Genomic DNA, 22,253 nt, shown 5'->3' with positions numbered 1-22,253 from the left:
TCTTAATTTGATTCTTCTTATTTAATTCCATCAAATCCCTCTCAGATTAAAATCGTAATAAAAGGCAAAATCCACTTTGGACGACTGTTTGGCAGTAGCTATGAAGCTAAACATACCTGGTGACTTGCTGTGTACCGTCTGCTCCTGTGTGTAGCTACCACTGAAATGTGTATGTAATTCACCAAGAGACATGGCAGGAATTTTCATAGCAATACTGTTCAACACAGCCAACATTTTAAAGCTATCAAAATGTTCAAGAGTGGGATGGGTAAATAAACTGTAGTGTATTTACACAAAGGAATACTATGCAATTATAATATCATGAAGAACAACTACTCACAGCATCATGAGTAATTCTTACTGTCAAGTAACGGAAGCCAGACATATTTGCTTCTATTTATGTGAACTTCAAAAACAGGTAAAACTGGTGTATGGATTTAGAAGACAGCATAGTGAGTAGAAGGCATGGTGACTAAGAGGGAATGAGGAGTGCAGGTAATGCCCTATTTCTTGATTTGGGCATTTGTTATAGGATATGGTGCATTTATGAAAATTCATTCAACTGTACACTTATGATTTGTGCATTTTTCTTAAAAGAAAAAAATAAAGGCATATCTCTTTTCTACTCCAAAGAAGGAAAACTGTATTTCAAAACTTCCTACTTACCTTGCTAGGGAAAGCAGTCTGATATAAATGTGTAAAGTGCATGGTTTTATTTATTTATTTATTTGTTTATTTATTTATTTTTATTGATTGGGGTCGGGGAAGAGAGAGAGAGAGAGAAAGAGAGAGAAGCATCCGTTTGTTGTTCCACTTATTTACGCATCCATTGGTTGTCTCTTGTATGTGCCCTGACTGGAGATCAAACACACAACCTTGGCATGTCAGGATGATGCTCTGTCTACCTGAGCCACCCAGCCAGGGCCTGCATGGCATTTTTTGATGAAAAACAAAGCAAAAAGCCAAACGTTGAACAGGATCCAACCACCACAAACAAAATGCGCAGTCAGGGAGTATCAAAGTTAGCTACTACCTACAATACAATCGGTCTTGTATTTCTTAATAATCTATCAGGAGAGAATGATGAGATGATGTTATCCGTGCTATTTAATCAATTCCTGGTTTCAAGGAAGTGCGTTTGGTTCCTGAAAACGACAGTGGCAGGCTTCTGTGTGGGGACTGAGGATCACACACTGTCCCGTACCATGGTGCTCACCCATGTCAAGAAACAGCATTTGGGGTATGCATCTTTAAAGGACATGGTGGTATTTATAGAGGTTTTTAAAATAACATTTGATTGTGCCATTTTAATAGTTGGGGATCAGAGAAATAGTGAAAGAAAAGTTTTTGTTAAGGACTTAAAAAATTTAGTCTTTCTTTAGCCCTAGTAAACTGTAAACTATGAGGGCCCTTATTTTGTACAACGGACATTACTTGTACTCTTAGAGAAAAAAGCAGCCGAATGATAATGTAAAGGCACAGGAGACCTGCTCTCAGGTGGGGCCTCCCTCATTGGCTGAGCAGCTGAGGGCTGGGAAGGACCCAGGGGTCCAAGCACAGTCTGGAGTTGAACAGACCTGAGTTCCGATCACAGCTCCCTCCCCTGCTGAGTAACCTCGGGGCGTTTCTCGATCTCCGCCTCAGTTACATGGGCTTAATACCTGCCTCCCAGTGGTACGGGAGGCAGGTGGGTTGTGGTCCGTGCAAGGCTCAGCAGATTGTCTGGGAGCAAGTAAATACTGCAGATCTAGCTGGGACGCAACATTCATCCTTTACTTCTTTGTTGGCTGCCCTCAAGGTGCGGGGAATGGTTGCTAATCGATTTAGAGGTTTCGGGATGAGGGTTTCCGTGGGCATGTTAACTCAGCAGACGTTTCTAAGAAGTTGCTCTCTGGAAAGCAAGAGAGAGCCTAGAGTTACGGAGACAAGACGTGGCCCATGTCTTTAGAGGGATGTATAACCTCCTCTGAGAAAGGGAGTAAACTCACCGCATTGATTGGTATTGATTCTTAGCTAACAACTAACCTGTGATTAATTGTCATAAGAATCCTATGTGGTAGATGTTCTTTCTTTTTTTTTTAATAACATTTATTTTTTATCTTTAAAAAAATTTAAACTGTAGCCTATCATTTAAGAAATTAATAAGTGTAATGAATTTTAGTTATACTTTTGCAGACAGTATTCTAAATCACTTAAGCCTTGTTGGGTACCTAAATTTCTATACCTATATTGTATAAATTATTCTTTTCCTTTAATATGGTGTTTTATTCACTCTGAGAACATATACAATGCCACCAATAAAACGCCTTTTAGAGTTTATATTGTATTTTGAGCAATTTCTGCAAACCCCGGGTTGTCTTGGTTCCGAAGCCCATCTCTCCCCACTCCGTGTTGCACAGTCGGGTGGGGCAGGCAGTCCAGCCGTAGCAACAGGAAAGAGGATACAAGCAGGGGTGTGGGAGCACCAGGGAGAAGAGGTGAGTTTCAAGTGCAGAGAGATCCATCTTGATTACTTTCAGATTTATGTTTTGCCTTCCATGTAGTTATTTGCTCTGCCTTAAAAATTGGCAGACTATCCAAGATATATGTTAATGAAGTGTCTCTTCTGAATCTAGCGATCTTGCTACGTCATGCAGGAATTATTTTCCTAGCGACCTAAGATTTCCGAAACAAGAGAAGCAATGTATGTGGTGTGGTGATGTTTGTACAGGGGAGCTGAGCTTGTGTCCAAGGATCTGGGACCTTTCCTAGTTTAGACACTCAGCCGTGTGACCTTGCTCTTGGCTCAGCCAGTCATTCGGCCTCTGCTCCTCAGTTTGATCACCATAAAGAGGAATGATGTCGCCCAGGTTAGTGCAGCAGTCCAGGTTTTCATTTCTTCTTCTCGTGGGGTCCTGGACAGGTTACTTAATCTCTCTACAGCCCAGTAATTCCTCTGAAGACAGAGAAGTAATGAGTTTTTTTAATTGTCATGTTTGTTTATTGAGGAATATTTTACATACCATAAAATACACTCATTGTGAATTTTGTGTAAGGTTGATATCATAGGTTAGCAAACTATTTTTCAAAATCCCTTTATAAACTTCCAAACCTCCAGGTAGCTGCTAACACTGCACTATTACATGTCTTTATCTAGCTTTCTATATATGCAGATGTATTTTGGTCTAGAAAAAGAATCCATATTTTTCAACAGCTTCCCAAAAGAATCTGAACCCCAAAAGGAATAAATGCATGTGCATCCCAATGTGTCATTGGAGATAGTGAGCAGCAATGTTCCTGTTGTCTGCCTGGAGAGACCTCCCTGTGTTCCTTCCTCCCTCCCTCCCTTCCCCTCCCCCTCCTTCCTCCCTTCCTTTCTTCCTTCCCTACCTTCCTTCCTTCCTTCCTATCTTCCTGTTTTCCTTCATTTCAGTTGTTACGTCCCTTTCTTGAGGACTATTTTACATACCATAAAACTCACTCATTGTAAGTGGACAGCTTGATTCTTTTTATTACATGTACACAGTTGGGAGCCATCACCACGATACAGTTTTAGATTTTTCAGTGACCCCATTTGGCTGCCCATTTAATCCTTCTCCAAATCCTATTACCAGCCCCATTCCCAGTAACCACTGATCTACTTTGTATCTCTTGAGTTTTGCCTTTTCTAGAAATGTTATATAAATGGAATAAAAATATGTAGTCTCTCATGTCTTCTTTTACTTAGGTGATGTTGTTGCGTTTCGTCTGTGTCGTAGCAGGCACCGGTGGTTTTTTCTTCTTTATCGCTTCGCAGTATTTCATCACTTGAGTGTTGCACATTTTATCTGTTCGCCCCCTGAGAGACATTTGGATTGTTTCCAGTTTTAGGCTGAGGAGGAACACTGCTATGAGCTTTTGCATCTAAGTCCTTATGTGGATATATATTATTTCTTTTAGCTTGATACCTAGAAGTGGGAAGGTGGGGTCCCCTGGTAAATTTATGTTCTGTATTTTGAGAAACTGCCAAAGAGGTTTCCAGAGTAGCCGTATCATTTTACATTCTCACGGTAGTGGGCGAGGGTACCACTTCCTCCACATCCTCCTCCGTACTTCTTAGGGTCAGTCTTTTTCATTATCATCATTGTAGTCCGTACATAGTAAGTAGTATTTCATTATGGTTTTAACTTTATTCCCCTAATGACTAATGATTAAAATATTTTCATGTGCTTATTTGGCATTCATATATCTTCTTTGGTGAAATGTAATTTCACTCTTTTGCCCATTTTTGAGTTGCTTGGTCTCATATTGGTAAGTTGTAATAGTCCTTTATATATTCTGGATGCTAGTGCTTTTCAGAAATATGATTTGCTATCTGTGGCAGGTCTTTCAAAGAGAATACCGTTTTTATCTTAATGACATTCAATTTATCAATTTTTTCTCTTATGGGTTATGCTTTTCTGTAATATCTAAAAAATAGCATGTATATTTCGGTCTATAACCCATTCTTAGTTAATTTTTGTGTATGGTGTGAGGTAGGGTTTAATTGGATATCATATCCAGTTGTCCCGTCATCTTTTGGAAAGACTGTTCCTTCCACATCAGATTGTCTTGGTGCTTCACTGAAAATCAATTGGCCATAAGTGTGGGTTGACGGTAGTCCCTCTCTATATCGTGGTTCACTTATCGCGGCCTCACTGTATAGCGGGATTTTTTAAAATATTATATTTAATTATTGCGGATTTTTCGCTCTATCACGGGATTTTGTGGTACTGTACAGTAAATACTAAAGTAAAAGTAAGGTTCCTACTTCGCCGCTTTTCACCTACCGCAGGGTGGTCTAGAACGTAATACCCGCGATACGTGAGGGATCACTGTATCATGCTGTCTTGATCACTTACATTAAATTTCGAAATCAGATAGTTTAAGTCCACCAACTTTATCCTGTTCCTTTAAAAACATTTTTACTCTCCTAGGTCATTTGCATTGGTATGTAAATTTTAGGATCAGCTCATCGATTTCTACAGACAGTCTGGCTGGGATTTGGATAGATTGCATTGAGTCCATAGGTCAAGTTAAGAGACTGGGTAAGCCTTTTCGGAATGCACACATTTACAGATGACATTTATATAGGACTGTTAAATTACAAAGACTGCTTTCAAGTTTTTGCGCTTAATTCCTTGGAAGGTTCTTGCAGTAACCACCTGCAAGAAGCCATTACGCATTTACGCTGGGGTGTTGCCACTTTTTTCATTCTTTACCCCCTATTAAAAGAAGAGAGTTGGTGCCCTGCTCTGTGCAGCCGGTTAAAGGGAACCAGAGCAATGGAAGGCAATGGAGTGTTTTCTCTCGGTACCCTTGTGTGCATCATTGCTGGGGAGGATGTGCTGCCACCCAGGGACGAATGCCGTGAGGAGGTGGAGTGGGCCCCTGCAGGATGCTTCCATCTATGCAGGCTGGCCTTGCACGGACTTGTGTAGAACCCTCGGGGCTTGTGAGAGCTGTCTGAGAATACTGATTTATTCACCTTTGTCCAGGATACAAACTGAGGGCCAAGGCGCACCCTCATTATCCTACCTGTTTAGGATGCTGCATCAGGAGAACAGCGTCCTGGAACAGGTGAGTGTTCAGCTTGGAAATCAAGTCAGTCCAGGAGCTTGGAAACCTCTCCCACTTCAGGGGGAAACACAGCGAATGCAAAGTAGGCTGAGTCAGCCCCACGCTGCCTTTCTGCAGGGGGCAAACAGGGAACGGGCGTGATTCTGCCTCTCCCTTCCCAGCCATGCACCTGCCACGTAAGCAGTGCGTTCTTGTCACTCCCTCTGACTTCCTCACTATAGTCAGTTTTGGGGCTTTGGTACCACCCAGACCGGGGCTTCCCCAGCTCACGATCATCTACATAGACTCATTTCAGTGTTTATGAAATAAAAAAAGAAGCTAACTTCTGGGCCCCACCTTAGGGTCAGTGAACCCATTTTTTTAAGACTCTTGGGTGTTGGGTGTTGCTTATGCACAATCAAGCTCTAAAATTTCTGATCTATGCCAACATGCTAAGCTCCAACAGTTTGCGTATCCTTAGTCCTAAGTCACAATCAACCAGAGCTGTGTTTGTGAATCTCAGGGACAAGAAAACAATTTCTTTATTCCTTTGGATATTTTAAGCACCATCTCTGAATCAAGTTAGATCATTAAAAAAAATCAACCCCCTGTGGAAATGACTTCACTCAATTATCCTGCAGTGCTACACCCTTGGTGTTTCTCAAGGGTCTGGGTAAGAAACAACTATTTGGACATGTCCCGCCATCTGCCCAGTTAGTGCGGACGATGTTTTTCTGTTCAGACCTGAGGTCCCTCTGTGAGGATGCATTGGGTGCTTTTAGGAGGCAGCTCAGCCAGAGGGGGTGTGGAGTCAGGTAACCCGGACTCACAGCCCAGCTCTGGGGTCTGGAACCACTGGGGGCTTGGGGTAAGTAGTTAAGCTTTCGTTTCTTTGGTGGTAGAACAAGATCATAAAATAGCATCCACCTCACAAGGCTGTTTCAAAACCAGTCCCTTAAAGTCCTTGGTATATAATGCCTGGCACAGAGCCAGACCCCGTGGAACTTCGCCCCTGATGACTGTCATTTTAATTTGGAATCAGGAATCCTTGTCCCTCTAGTGACAATTGTGTGTGGCCAATTTTTCACACCCTGAGACTTTCGTGGCCCATTTTCCCTCTTGTCCTCATCTGCTAAGAAGCTCACATCATAGCAAACGTGCTTGCCTGAGTTTGGGGTCTTTTGATGTTTTCTTTTCTCCGAGGTTTTTGTTGAATTATTTTTAGACCATGGCCACCTCTGGTAAGCATCTGCAGTCCTTTGGGGAAGGAGGCAGGGCATGAGTTACACATGGCTGAAGGTGGACTTCAAAAGTCACCTTCCGTCTCCTCGGTCCCTGTCAGGAGTAGAGCGCTCCAGGGGGAAAGGGGTGAAGAGAGACTAAGAAGGACAGCGAGCCGTCCAGGAGCTGAGCACGTTATCGGACAGGCGTATTTTCTGTCTGAGGACAGGGTCTGTAATTACAGTTCTCTTTCTGTCCTGCCAGTGGCCTCGTACAGCAGGGACGGGGCTTAGTCAGGATACCAGAATCCCGGGTATCAGACACTATGGAGTCACTGATCAACTGCATTCCCTGCCACCAAGAATTTCCTTTCTCTACCCAAATTGCTTTTCTGTTGACATGCGGGGTTTGACATAGAATCATAGAATGTTACAGCTGGATGGGACTTGAAATTGACTAGCCCCACCCTTCGCTTTTTACAGATGACGGACGTGCCCAGGGCTGGAGAGAATATGTAGTGACATAACTGAGGTCTCGTGGGTAACAAATTAAGGAATGACATCATCTCATTGGATTCCAAATATTAGAGGCCTTTCCAGTGGCCCCTCACCCCTATCCCCAAGGAGTTCAGACTCCTTGGTTTCTAGGCCATGGGTCTCATCAAAGAGTGGGTGCCTTATACCAAATCCTGCCTTATGGTAGGTGGCATTTACCCAGATGGTATTTTAGCCTGTATGCTAAAGTTCATACTTCAATTTACAGATCAACCAAACAGTAATAATAACCACCCAAGTCTGGCTTAGCGCATTAAAAGCAAGCAGTGTTTAGCCCTTGGAATGTGTAGGCAGGTGCTGTGTGAAACTTGGCTAAGCAAGCCAGTTGTTTATTGTCCATACAGTTTCGTGCCAGCCAGAATGTAGACTTCTGACATGTGCTTTTGGAATATGTGAAAATGAAGAAAATAAAGTTGTAATTTTTAAAAATAGCGTACAAAGACAGATGGAGAATAGTGATGGCGGAGCTCTGGCAAGCTCGAGCAGCACATCTGGCCTCTCAGGGCTCAAGCATGGCTGGAATTGCAGGGGGAGGGTGTGGGGCAGGTACCTGGTAACCAGTGCTTATGAGATCACCTGTCCAAACCAGACCCATCGCCTCCTTTCCACCATGACTTGTGTTCGCATTTTCTGGTCTTACATGGGTACTATTTAGTCTTTTATTTTGCTCATAATCTGAAATACTTTCCCTTCTTCTAAGAAGGACTCCAATTTGAATCACTTTTATCCAGCTTCATTTATTTTGTGGTTGATTTGGTATGCCCCCATGTCTGCGTTCATCCCTGATTTTTCCTGACCCTGTGCACGGGGCTTGCCTGTGAACCATCATATGGCCTGTGTAAAGAGAAATGAACTGGGGGGTGGGGAGTAGCACACACATGGTGGGGGGCTCCTTTATTTTTGAGGACCTGACCCTTTGGCTCCCAGGCCTGCACTGTTATGAAAACAAAGGCTTTTGACTGGCTGTGAAACTGCCCTTTGATTCTGGCTCACTGGATTTCTTGGCATGTTCAGCATCATGGGACGAAGCAAGTGCATGGGTTAAGACTGATGTCCTTGGTATTGTTTCTTAGCAATACCAAGGACATCTGTTTTTGCTACTGATTTATAGAGCGAAGCCCTATCACATGGCACCTTGATGTGTCTTCCATCCATCTTGGATGACAGTTCATATAACACACTTACTCTCTATGCGTGTCATTGGGAAAGGGTGACATCCAGAGAGACATTCATCAGTATCCTAAACCACACAAACAAGCCTTGTTTATGTGAGTGACCCTGGTACCACTGTGTTGTTATTCCTGTGAATATTATTATTATTTGCAGTGTGTCACACCATTTTCAAAATGTCACTTGACCATTTACCCTGACAGCATCACTGTGAGCGAGGTATAGCAGTTGAGTATTGTGTGGTTATTGGTTATGGTACCAGTTAACAACATGACTCCAGAGCCAGACTGCCTGGGTTTGCATCCTGGCCCCGCCGCTTCCTAGTTAAAAACAAGTTGCTAAACCTCTCCAAGCCTCAGTTTCCTCACCTGTAAAATAGAGAATAATAGTTTCTACCCCATTAGGTTATTACGAAACAAGTGACTAAATATTCATGAAGTATGTAGAACAGTGCCTGGAATAGAATAATCACAGTAGTGTTCACTTGAGTTTGCCAAAGAGTTTGTTTGTTTTTTTCCATAACATGGCTCTAGTAGCTCTTAGCTGTCTTTAACTTCATTGGAAACAATTTTGTTAGATTGTATTGTGACAGCTGCCGTATCAGCGTGCATTTAAAAAAAAAATCAAAATTGGTGAATTTGTAGCAATTTTAATATTGAACATGGAAGAAAATAAGCAACATTTTTGGCATATGATGCTTTATTGTTTCAAGGCAGGGAAAAATGCACTGAAAGAAACAAACAAAAAAGATCCGTGCATTGTATGCAGAGGGTGCTATGACTGACAGAAAGAGTCAAAAGTGGTTTGAGAAGTTCCTCCTGGAGATTTCTCGTTGGATGATGCTCCACGGTCGGGTAGACAAGTTGAAGCCGTTAGCAGTCAAATTGAGACATTAACTGAGAACAATCAACATTATGCCCCACAGGAGAGAGCCAACATACTCAAAATATCCAAATCAATAGTTATTGGTGAAAATGCAAAGTGTGTCTTTTATTTTATGGAAAAAAAAAACAACACATGAAGTTTTTGGCCAGCTGATATCAACATCATCATCTCTGCTTTGCAATCAAGGTTCCAAGAGGTTCTTTGTTTAGGATCATAATTCTAGTACAGGCTGCGGTAAAAACTCAGATGTGGTGCCATGACTTTAAGAGACATGGCCTTTTTTTCCTCTTGGTCTTCCTTTCCTTAGTACACAGTAATACAAAAATAGATCCTTGTTGTAAAGGATCAAAACAGTACAGAAGCACACAAAGGACACACACCGTTGGGATCCGGCCCTTACTCCTTCCTCTCTCTGCGGAGGTACGCATTCACAACAAACTGACAAGCATGCATTCTCCTATGCACGCCCCCCCCATGCAGGACACAAGTATAAAGTAGATGTACATGTACACGTGTGTTCTCTCTGACATAGATGATAATAATGGTACCTGACTCATATAGGCCTGTTGAGGGGGTGTCAGGCAATAACCTAATCATCTCATCAGCTCCATGAAGTAAGTGCTATTCTACCCATTGTATAGATGTGGAAGTGGAAGGTCCAAGAGATTCCCAGCATCACTAGACCACATGGAGCTAACTGACACTGGACTGAATGTAGCCAGACTTCCTCTGGTGTCTCCACACTTTTGACTACTCTTCATGGGACTGTAGTATAGGCATGCTTTTTCTGCACGATTTTTTCTCTTCGTCATATTGGTTTGAACTCTTTCCATGCAAGTACATATAAGTTTCTTCATTCTTTTAGTGGCTACGTAAGATCAATATTTTATCTAACCGCTTTCTTATTTAGGTTGTTTTCTGTTTCTTTGTCATTTACCATTATACATAATTTAGTGCTGAATATCTTCAATATGTACACTTTGGGGAACGTGTGTGAGAATTTCTGTAGGATAGCGTGTAGAAGTGGAATTTGCATGTCAGGGAGCATGTAATTATTATCGTCGGCGGCGGCAGTGGCAGCCATCCATCTCGAGAGACGATGGTGTAGCTTCTTAAGAGTCTATCTGCACCGCCGAGAATGGCTGTGCAGTCCGACTCGGGAGTGACACGGTATCTGTCTCCTCCCGTGTTGAATCGACATCTTGCGATGACGCTGGAGTGTCCTCTCCAGTGGAGCTGAAGCTACAGAGCCTGGGCAGGGTGATATGGAGGGTCTGCTGTTGCCCATGCAGCAGACCCCCCCTCTCTTCGCAGCTGAAGGGTCCAAGGGAAAGACGGAGTCAATACAGCTTGGCTTCAGGTGCGCCGCAGGAGTTGCCGGTGTTGACTACAACGTCAAACCGCCTTAGGGACTCCGGCTCCGGATTTTCTGTTGGGGTTTACTCCCTTAGCCTTTCCCCTGAAGAGGTATGCCGCAAGGCAGCGGAGGTTTTTTGGAGTCAGAGTTTTCCTTCTCTGATATGTAATTATTATATACTTATAAATATTGCCAAAATTGCCTTCCAAAAAGAATTTTGCTCACCAACAGTGTGTGAGAATGCCCATGTCCTCACACTGGTGTTTCTTAAGAAATCTTTGCTAATGTGACTGAGAAAAATATATTTTTTCTAAATTGTATTTCCCTGATTCCTTTCGAGACCGTCCGTTTTCCTCTGGAAATTGCCTCTTGCCCATATTGTAGTTTATTTTTCCTTGTAGGTGCTCCTTATATATTCTGGGTGATAGTCTTTAGTCTGAAATGCATGGCAGATATTTTCTCCCTGTCTGTTACTTCTCTCTTTAAGTGGAAAATACATTGTTCTCACCATTAATTGAATAATTCATTTTTCCATCTCATTTGAAACCTCACCTTTATCACGATTCTCTTGTTATATGCATGACTGCAACTGGCTTCTCTCTTCTCTTCCACTGATTTATTTTCTATTCCTGCACTAGAATTAAAGCACTTCAATTATTTCAACATTAGAATAACATTTTATGTGGGAAAGGTAAAAATCCCTCTTCATTGCTGCTCTCTTTTTCAAAAAAATGCCTTTGTGTTAGTGAGCAATTTTTTCTCCCATGTGAACTTATAGAATTGATTTGTCAGATTCTATAGCAGAAACTCCTGCGAGGACTTTGACTTAGAATGCAGTTGCATTCATAGGCTCATTTGAGATAAATTGACATCTTTACAACTTTTAGTTTTCCCATCCAGAAATACTGTGTCTCTAAGTCTTTTATGCTCATCAGTTAAGTTCTATGGTTTTCTTTTTGTAAATTTTACATTGAAGTGTTTGTTGCTATTACAAATGAAGTTCTGTTTTCCCATTACACTGGCTTAATTTGTATTGTTAGTGGACAAGAAAACTATTGGCTTTTATGTGTTAATCATTTTATCTAGCTACTTGACTGAACTCTTTTGTTAGTGACCTTTACACATTTCTTTTTCTTGACTTATCACATTGGCTAGGACTAAAAACAATGCAGGAAAACATTGGTTAAAGTATACATCTTTGTCTTGTTCCTGTCTTTAATAGGAATGCTTCTAATATTGTGCCACCAAATATGATAGAAACTTGATCAGCTTGAAGAAATTCCTTCCTATTCCTAGCTTACTGTGGAGTGTGCTTTTTCCCTATACCAGATTCCTCTCAAGGGGCCTTAATTCTTTTTTTTACGTTTTCCTTGAGAATCCAGAGATTTTTCCCAACTGGGACCTTCAGCATTGACATCCCAGCTGAGTCTACCTGGTTTATAACTGAGTACAGTGATATCTTCCCCCTGGCTGGTTTGGCTCAGTGGATTGAGCGTCGGCCTGCGAGCTAAGTGTCGCTGGTTCGATCTTCCAGTCAGGGCACGTCAGAGAAGGAAAACTCTGACTCCAAAAAACCTCCGCTGCCTTGCGGCATACCTCTTCAGGGGAAAGGCTAAGGGAGTAAACCCCGACAGAAAATCCGGAGCCGGAGTCCCTAAGGCGGTTTGACGTTGTAGTCAACACCGGCAACTCCTGCGGCGCACCTGAAGCCAAGCTGTAAAGACTTTCCCTTGGGCCCTTCAGCTGCGAAGAGAGGGGGGGTCTGCTGCATGGGCAACAGCAGACCCTCCATATCACCCTGCCCAGGCTCTGTAGCTTCAGCTTCACTGGAGAGGACACTCCAGCGTCATCGTAAGATGTCGATTCAACACGGGAGGAGACAGATACCGTGTCACTCCCGAGTCGGACTGCACAGCCATTCTCGGCGGTGCAGATAGACTCTTAAGAAGCTACACCATCGTCTCTCGAGACGGACGGCTGCCGACGACGACGACGACAGTGATATCTTCTCTCTTCCTTCACTCACTCATGTTGGACCCTGGGTGGCCTCAGGAAAGGAGCTACTTTGTGTTGACATTTTCTACTTTACCCTCCTTACCCCCATCCCCCTGGGAAAAAAATTAATTAAACATACTATGTGGACAAAAACAATAGCACCACTTCCTGAACGTTCTGGCAAATTCCACTGAAAAGATTTTATTCCTGGCTTCTGGTTTTAAATAAGTTCAGTATTTTTCCACTTGATTATCTTGAGTAGCTGAGCACCATCTCACACTCTGGCTGCTAAGTGTCTTTTGAAGTTTCTCTAGGAGGGTGTGAGAAAGGAATCACTCTGACCTCTGACTTCCTGTTGAGATTCCATGGGAGCACAGGGTGCAGCCATTTCTAACTCTAAGCTCTCAGCACTGCCTTCCACATGGTTAATGCAAAAGAAATGTTGTTATAGTTTATTGACAAAGTGACTTAACTGCAGAACACATACAATAATTTTTAGGTAGTACAATTTTTGTTATGAACAGAAAGATTTTGTTTTTCCAGGCATGTATTTGAAGCATGACTCTAATGTGACTTGTCACCTGTCTAGATAATTGTCGCTGTGTCCGGTGACATTTTGCTTTGGGGAAGTCAACACCTGCTGTGATAGCATCTGTCATATTTAGGACTATGGAATACCCAGGGACAATGCAGAGCCATCTCAGTAAAATGCCTTCTTCAGAAAACAGTCAATACAAGATTTCGGCAAAAGATTGTTGTAAGCATCATGGAAGAAAAATTTGGGCTCCTCCTGAGATAAAAGCAGTAGATGATGTCTTTTACTATAATTTTTCTCATCTTGATATAAGATGGGTAGGTTTTATTATTTTTAGACTGTTTGACTAAGAAAGCAAGAACCTGGTTGGTAATAGAATCCTTTCTTTTTATTGCTTTAGTACAAACTAACATTAGCTTCCAGCATTAATTCAGATGTTAATGTTTTTGAGATGAGGTTGGTTGGTTTTTTGTTTTTTTTTTTGGAAGGGAGATAGAGTGGACTCATCTCAGACACGAGGTGTGTAACTGGCAACCATCCAGGAGAGCCCAAGCCAAGAAAGAACTGGAAGCCAAAAACCCCAACAGGCAAGGGCCACATCATGACAGGCACGAGTAGCTGGCCTTTGAGCCCCTCCTGGTTCCAATGGGTTTGGCTACAATTTCCAGGGCTGTTGATATAGGAAGTTTGGTCAACTGGACAATTATTGTTTCCTGCCTCACCATCCTCTCTTTTCCTCCAAATTCCCAAGTCCAGAAAAGAGGCTGGGAGCAGTGACCAAGAGTAAACTAAATGTCCCTTACCTCTTCTCTTCCAGGCAGGTGACAAACATTACCACCCCAGCTGTGCACGATGCAGCAGATGCAACCAGATGTTCACAGAAGGAGAGGAAATGTATCTTCAAGGTAAGGTGGACTCCGGAACCCAGTGTGTTCTCCCCACCTGGGTGAAAAAAGCCATGCTGTTTGTCTGATTGTGTTTAGAGAAGGAGGCATTTCGTTAGCTGCAAGGTTAACCAGATCCAAAATGAGTGTGGCCAAAAGTTACCTCATGGTTAGTAGTAATCAGCCAAGCAGTTGACATGCTGGCAGTGAGCCCTGGAGGCTGTTAACAAACAAATGTGTTGCTGCTGGAATGAATGAATAGGACTAGGTGTTTGGTGCTGTGGGTGTGAGGCAAGAGTGAAGACCATATCTCCTCCTGGCCCTCTCCAGGAAGTGCTCGGGGAACAAGATCAGAGAGAGCATTTCTAGAAATGCTACTCATCGGATAACTGCTTTGTTTTTTCTCCTTTCACTATCCTTCCAGAAGGATTGTTTTGAGGCCTCCCAGGCTGCTGTTATCCTGGCTTCCAAGGAGAAGAAAATCTCATATTTGGTGAATTGCATCACAGATATATTTCACCCCATTAAGATGACATAGATCTCATATTGAAGGGAGAGAGGGAGAACACACCCTAAGTCCCTGAAAGAGCAGTTGAGACATTTCTGGTGGGATTACCAGGAGCCTTTAGATTTTTTTATTTTTTGAAACTGATTTTGAGATATTGTTCCAGTGGACAAATATGAGTAGTTTTTATCTACTCCAAAATTCTGCAGCTTTTCAGAGATGCTTTAGGGGAAGATTCTCTTCTAGTCAAACAGTACCATCTGTGCAAGCGTTTTACTATTTTTAGCTGTAAAAGAGTCATTAAATAGACGAGGGCTTATCAGGAAAGTCAGCAAGAAACATAAGAGCTATGCTCGTTCAATTTTGGTAATTACTGGCTTCATCTGCTTTTGCATGTCATTTCTTCATGTCTCTTTGCACGTAACACCGTGTATTTTTAATGAATGCTCTGCTCTTAGGGTGTTTTTTATATACAACTATAAGAATTACTTTGGAATATTAAAGCAAGGCTTAGGCTTCTCTCCCCTAAAAACTAACCATATAAGAGCTTAACATCACAAGCAGCCTTTTAGCTGTAGGATGATCACTCTGAAAATAGTATGATTTAAAAAAAAAATCACTGTCTATTGAAGAGCCCGATAAAGGCAAGTGACAACCCAAATCCATGGTCTCCTCTGGGCGTTGTGTGACACTTCCCTGAGGACAAAATGTAAATCTGCAGTAGCAATAGGCAGGTGTCACCATGCATTTTCAGAACGGCACAGATTTATTCTTTACCTGGTCTCTGGGCTTTGTTTTAGATTTTAGTGCATCAACTACAGCATTCAAAAACAAAAACACAAGAGTGCATGTCAACCCTGTGTCTGCTAGGCACTGAGACTCTGGGCCTGGAAGATGGAGAGGGAGTGATTTCAAGCCGTGCACAAATACAGCACAATCCCACTACAAATAACCATCTGTTCAGATGGGTTGCATTCAGAGTTCCAGGGATTGTTTTAAGTCTCTTCTTGGGCCTCGGTCCTCTGCTTGCCCTCTCGGCACATCCTTGAAGAATGAGTAATTTCATCTTCCTTGGCATCTGATGTTCTCTCTCCGTCACATTCCTGTGTGCCTGACCTCTGGAGAACAATGTGACACTGTGCAAACCCGGTGTTCTGGCCAAGGGCCGCTGACTCTCCGCATGAAGAGGGTCTTGGTAGCCAGCCTTGGAGTAAATGTTAGTGCTGAAGGGACTATGAGTCCGTCCGGTTGGTTTGTTTGATTGCCGCCCTCTTCCTCTCCCTCCCCTCTCCTCCTTCTCCTCCTTCTCTTTCTTCTGCCCCTGGGTTAAGCCAGATAGAAATGATTGGGTTTTTTTTCTTTAAGAAAGAAAAAGATTTTATTTTTATTTATTTTTAGAGAGAGGGGAAGGGAAGGAGAAAGAAAGGGAAAGAAACATCAATTGGCTGCCTCTCATACATCCTGCACTGGGGATTTTGCCCACAACCCAGGCATGTGCCCTGACTGGGAATTGAACCGATGATCTTTCAGTTCGCAGGCCAGTGCTCAATCCACTGAGCCACATCAGCCAGGGCATTGTTAAATAGACTAAAGTATTATTCTGATGTGAAATGTAATTTCCTTGTCATTAATTTCATGTTATTTTATCTCAGTGGTATAAAATAATATAAGAATTATTTTAATTTGGTATCTTTTCCAGTACACACAGATTGCTGTTTAAAAAGATAAGGATTTCAATAATGAACTGTAGAAAGTTTAGTCTTCATGAAGACTCTTATTATTAAATTTATATCATTTACTCACTGCTGTCAACTTAGTGACTTTATTTGCTTAAGTCTTTTTAAGCGCTCCTTCCGGTTCCCCTGCCCCTCCCCACATTTGAACATATCCTTATATGAGTATATCCTTACGTGTAGGTCTTAGCCATAATTTTATAAATACCATACGTATCAGGGCATACAAAATTATGTAGGCAGGCTTGGGTTTTTACAAGAGCTTTCTATGGGGTATAAATGCTTTGCTCAGTTCTGGGACCAGCCATGAAATACTTTGTACTCTGAGAAAGTGAAGGCATGCACCCAGGACCAGAAAATGACACTCACATGGTAGCCTCTCTAGTTTAAGGTGAACATTTTTGAAAGTTAATTAAAAGGTTCAAAGATAAAGAAAACTTTTGGATTAGTAACTTATCTTTCAACGTCTCTACTAGCTTGTTTGATAGCCCCATATCTGTGTAGATGACTATGTATAGATGGATCAACAAAAAAATTCAATGAGTTTTGCCTCTGAATGTAGACGATCTGGTTTGACTTTATTTCCCTCGTCTAAATTGCTTGGTTGTTTTGATGTTCTGTAAACATGGCTGATGGCTTATATTTCTAAAATTAAATACAGCTTGTAGAAAGACAGACGTTAACTTTTAAAAGTTAATGATATGGCTAGGAAAAAAACACCCAGTCAAGAACTAAATATTCCTTGCATCAAAGCTCTCTTGTGCCCAGCTAGTGGCCGCTGTGGTCAAGAATTATGAGCTTTATAGAGCAAGCTCAGACAAGAGGAGGAAAACTCATCCGCAGTTGGGAGTGGTCCTGGTTCACGTGGGCACAGAGCTCCCACACTCCCCTGTGCTGGGGAGAGGAGGTAGGAACCGTTCTCCTCAGAAGCTCTAACATGGCTTTGTTCCACGGGCCCGGCTCTGAGTGTGCACTGTCTTTCCAGGTTCCACCGTTTGGCATCCCGACTGTAAGCAGTCCACCAAGACGGAGGAAAAGCTGCGGGTAAGGAAATAATCAGAGACATGGTGGCAGGTGCATTTGCAGGCCGTATGTTCCCCAGTGACTCATTCTTGGGGCTGGAATCTGGGTGAAATTGCTTTTCCATGACTTTTTTTCTCTATAACAGACCGCGCTGAAAGGCCATTTGGCCAGGGAAGGAGGCGCCCTCCTACCTTAAATTGATCGTGGTTTTTGTCCCAAATGCTTGTGTTGGACAAAGTAAGCCTTGCCTCACTACTCAGACTCTTAGGAATGCATTCAAGGGAAATGTCAAACCATGCAGATGTGCGAAAATGATTCAAGAAGTTCTAGGCCCAACATCTGGCAACCTCCTCAACCAGACATTTTACACTTAGTCCATAATGCAACACATCAGCCCAGGGCTCAGCTCTTGGTGCATTTTACTGCCTTCTCCAATCCAGATTCTCCGAGGAGCCTCCGTCTCCAAAAGCTGGTGATTTGGGGAAATGATGATGAGTCCAGACATGTCAAGGTGAATAAGCCTGCTGGGTGGTTTTAGAACTTAACTCTTACAGAGCATCAGAATGTTTTAGTAACTCTTAGGACATTGAGCACACGAACAAAATGATAGACCCTCTTTATCTCTCACTTCTAAAGCCTTCTGGTCTTGGTCAATTCTCAGAAGGCCATCAGATGATGAAATTTTATCTGTTTCAGAAGCAAAGAGTGTACACAGTTGTTAAGTGATGATTATAATCTTCACCCTGTTCAGGTGCCCCCGGTTTTCCACACAGGCTGAGAGGTGTTTTTCAGAGAAGTCATCAGACTGGATCTACACCATAGTCTCTCCATTTAGCTAACCTAGTGGTACCCTTGGAAAAACTGGAATTTGACTGAATGGGCTGAATTTATTTTGAAAGCCAGACTCTATGGAGAGTGGTCTCATTTCTTCGTGATCTGCCATTAATAGGCCTAAGAAGCTCTGTGTGTAACCCCAATAGTAGTATACTTTTAAGTGGAGAAAAAAAAAAAAACTTTTTTCTCAGAATAATTGAGTAAAAATAAGACAAACTGAAAAAGAATTTGCCCACCAATATCAGGATGGTTTGCGTTTCTGCTTTGACATGTACCATCAACTGGAGCATGCGTGTGTAATCCTCAAGACCATCAACCATGGGGGCACATGCTGACATAGTCACCTGTGTCTGGGCTCCAGATACTGGGGTTTTTGAGGAACCATGGATGCTTTGGAACTGGATTATCTTTATAACCTACTAGAACATTAAAGGCAGTGTTTATTATCACTTTTATCATAAGAAAGTAAAATTCACAATATAGCTTGGGTATGCTGCCCAGGAAAACAACCCAAGTAGCCAGTGATTTGCAGTCTTTTGAATAATGATTTTTATTTCCTCCCCTATGAAATCTTTTGGGAGACAAAGACAGGAATGCACATAAGGCCAGACGGCATGGGGTTCTTTCTCTTTAAGGAAGGATTGCTTGAGGTTGCGGATGGTGTTACTAAAATGACCTTTTTAAAAATCAACACTTTTAATTTCATCTCAACGGAACTCTCTGGATAAGCTTATGAAAACAACGAGTGAAATACTTGCACTCATTCTAGCCAAGAGGAGCTATTGTTTTTTTCTTTCTTTTGTGAAGCTTACCAGAGAATTCCAAAGCTCTTCTCCTAAAGTCAGCATTTACAACTTGGGAGGTCAGGTCCACCCTCGGCTCATCCACTTTGGGGAAGTCAGGAGTGAGGAGAATGATGTACCTCCAAGGGGAGGAGGTCCCAATATGCCCTGAATCGGGTACTTGCTGACATGGTGCAATTTAAAAGGGAACTGGTTTTTGAATAAGGGAATAAATCTTGTGCTCTCTTAAGGGTGTGTCTACTGAGCCCAAATCTTGAGCCAAGACTTCCAGGCCTTTCACCGGGTGTCACATTAGTGCAGTTACCATAGCAAAATGAAAATGTTTTAAGAATCTTTCAGCAGCGCCACTGAGTAATCCACATTCTTGATATTTGAGAACTCACGGGGTGTTTGTAACAACAGATTCTTAAAGGAACATCTCTTGATGGCTTCATTGTGTTCTTACGCTTCATCTGGAATGTCTAAGCCAAAACAAATGGAAAGGGGTCACAGGGAAGTTGGAATGAGGGTAAATATAAAATCTGCTTCTAAACATGGGCCCCCAAACATACACATCACCCAGGTGTAGTGTGGGCTGGATGCTGTAGACATAGCCTAGTAGAGGAGGGAAGACAGAGAAATAATTATGAAACAGCATGGAAACATATCACATGAAAAGGACCACATACATCAACCAAAGCAATGACCCTTGGTGTTTACTATCAAATTCGTTTTCCTGGGTTTTTTTTTATACTGTTTCTGAACTGAGTCTATGTCGTTGTTCATCCTTTCCTTTTTTTCATGTTCCACGGCAGCCGCCAAACATTCAGCATTCTTCCTCCGATTTCTTTTATCCCAAAAGCCTGATTCGACGCACAGGACGGTCTCCGTCACTGCAGGTTGGCGCTGTGTCTAGGCTGAGGCTCGGGGCGCTTGTCCCGGGCCCAGGCCTCTGTCGCTTACCCTCCCCGCCCTGCCCGGCTCTCCCCATGTAACTTCTCGGCTCCCGCAGAGGCAGATGCTTCTTCTCACCCACCGAGTGCACCTCACCTTCTGATTGTGGCTGTTTTCTCCTCTGATCAACGTTTTCATTTAGAGCCCTCGCTAAAGCAATGTCCATTAAAGCACGCACATGAGAAGCTACGCTCTTGGCCCCGTGTGCCCACGTTTGTTCACTGAACAAATAATGTGCCAACCCCCCAGATGCAGTGTGGACTGCCTGCTGTAGACACAGACTAGTAGCAAGAGGAGACAGAGAGAGAAATAATTACAAAGTAGCATAGAAACATATCACAGGAAGTGGACCCCATAGATAAAAGAAATGTCAGCTGAGCAAAAGGGTCTCCAGGGGACACTTCCGGGAGGCTGGACAAGATTTGAATGTGTGGAGGTGACGAGACAGGAGTGGCCTGAAGGGAGGAGCAGAAGCAGGGTGCCGGGAAAGGCTTGGGTGGGGAGTGTTTGGGCTGAAGAAGGTAAGGAAAATACTAAAGTAGGAAATGAAAGAGATGAGAGCAGGCACCTACTCTGCAGAGGCTGAGAGGTTTTGCTTACTTTCTCACTTGCCGTAAGAATTCCTGCGAGATAGCTTTCCTTATTCCCATTTTACAGATGGAGAGACTAAGACCCATCACAGTTAAGGAACTTCCCCAGAATTACCCCACTGATAAGGCAGTGGAGGGGCTGGGATTGGAACCCATGTCTCTGTGAGCCCATCACTCTTCTTTCCACTATTGTGCAAGGGGAGAGAGAGAAAGCTGGGAAGGCAGAAAGAGGAGTGTTACATTCTGGCTCAGCTGGGTGGTGTTTAAGGAACCGAGCGGCACAACCTGCTGGGCATCCGGCAGATGCGGGGCGCGTTCTCAGCCAGCCCTCCGGATGCCCGGTGAGGCAGGAGACTGCGTTCCTGGCACAGACTTGGCCCTCTTCCCGGGTCTCCGAGAATTGGTTGACACCTCAGCCTGTTAAATCATAAAGTGACTTTCCACAATCCCCCGTCTTTGCCCCAAAGAAACCCATTTTGTAGCTCTGCCTACGGTTCAAGATTTCAGCACAGCGCTTCAGTCTGGGCTTTGTGCCTATGGCTGGTCTCTGCGCCTGCCAGACTGCACCGATGCTGAAGAGAGTCTGGGTTTAAACTTCTCTTTCTCACGATTGGAATCCTAGTTAGACATACAGAGTTTTAGAGTGGAAAGACACCTCTTAGACATCAACCCCCGAAGTGTCTTCATCTCTAGAACAAAGTCAGCCCAAGGCTGCACAGGTCATGAGCAGCAACACTTAACTGCAGATCTGGCCTCGGGGGTGTTGCCTTGGCCCATGATGCTGGATTAAACTCCACCTTGTACTTATTGTACAATTTTCATTCTATCTTAAAGTTTTAGCTCCAGTGATGGAGTTTTCACGTAAAGTGAAACTACAGTCTCATGAATCCACAGGAACAGCCAACAATCGTCCCCACTGCAAAGGAGTGTTGCTCAGAATTAGCACCTCCACTTGGCAAGAAGTTCCTTTTTCAGTAGTTTTGGGGTTTTTTACCCTGATAATATACTTCATAACTCGAACAGTGTTCTCTTTTATTAGCCTAGAGCTATAACCAAGTGATGCATTTTCATGACTTGAAGAAAAAGGCCACCATTGCATGTGAAATATTTTGGTGGGCTCCAGACCCTTACATTTAAGAGCTGTGGAGCATCTTGAGAAGTCATGGATTAGGGGGAGAGAGAGATCTGTCTTTAATAACTTCTCTCTTCCTACCCTGTTATTCAAAAGGGACATCTGATCCTCATTATCCAGCCATAAATATCCATGAGGTCAATTGTAGCTCCATCACAGAAAGTTGTAAACAGCTTGGGATCTGGCAGAGAAAACAGGCCAATGGACAAAGTCCCCTTCACACGTTGGCCATGGAAGAACCACTCACCGGAACCTTTAATAAGCAATGTTCAAGTTACACGGATATATTTTGATTTTTTTAAACAGCGTCCTACACAGCAGCTCATTTCACCCGATAGTATCAGACACCTTCAGTTGTCAGATAAACTAGCTGTCCTCCTGGCAGGCACATTCAGCACTCTGCCCAGGAAATCAGCCCTGGTTTTGGTGTAAAGGAAAGTTCAATTTATCCAAGGAAAGTCATTTTATTATCCTGAGTTGCAGATAAAAGAAAATGATGAAAATAGAATTACATAAGGAAAACATGTTCTAGCTTTGCTTACT

General features: G+C 42.9%; 1 protein-coding gene across 8 annotated transcripts in view; it reads left to right on the top strand.

Moving 5' to 3' along the window:
- The window catches only part of ABLIM1 (actin binding LIM protein 1), a 132,438-nt gene that overhangs the window by 71,126 nt on the left and 39,059 nt on the right, over positions 1 to 22,253 (top strand). For 5 of the 8 annotated variants that reach the window (XM_090278652.1, XM_090278651.1, XM_090278653.1 and 2 more), the window contains exons 6-7: positions 14,091 to 14,178; positions 17,381 to 17,439. In XM_090278652.1, coding sequence (XP_090134778.1) covers positions 14,091 to 14,178; positions 17,381 to 17,439 — 147 coding nt within the window. Of the gene's footprint in view, positions 1 to 14,090; positions 14,179 to 17,380; positions 17,440 to 19,849; positions 19,934 to 22,253 lie in introns of all 8 variants that reach the window. The other 3 variants (XM_090278650.1, XM_090278646.1, XM_090278648.1) reach the window with 1 other exon arrangement.

Source organism: Furipterus horrens, unplaced genomic scaffold (genome assembly GCF_987537825.1).
Source record: "Furipterus horrens unplaced genomic scaffold, mFurHor1.1.pri manual_scaffold_5, whole genome shotgun sequence".
Classification (NCBI taxonomy): domain Eukaryota; kingdom Metazoa; phylum Chordata; class Mammalia; order Chiroptera; family Furipteridae; genus Furipterus; species Furipterus horrens.
The sequence above is the reverse complement of the archived record's forward strand: the minus strand, read 5'-3'. Positions and strand labels throughout refer to the sequence as shown.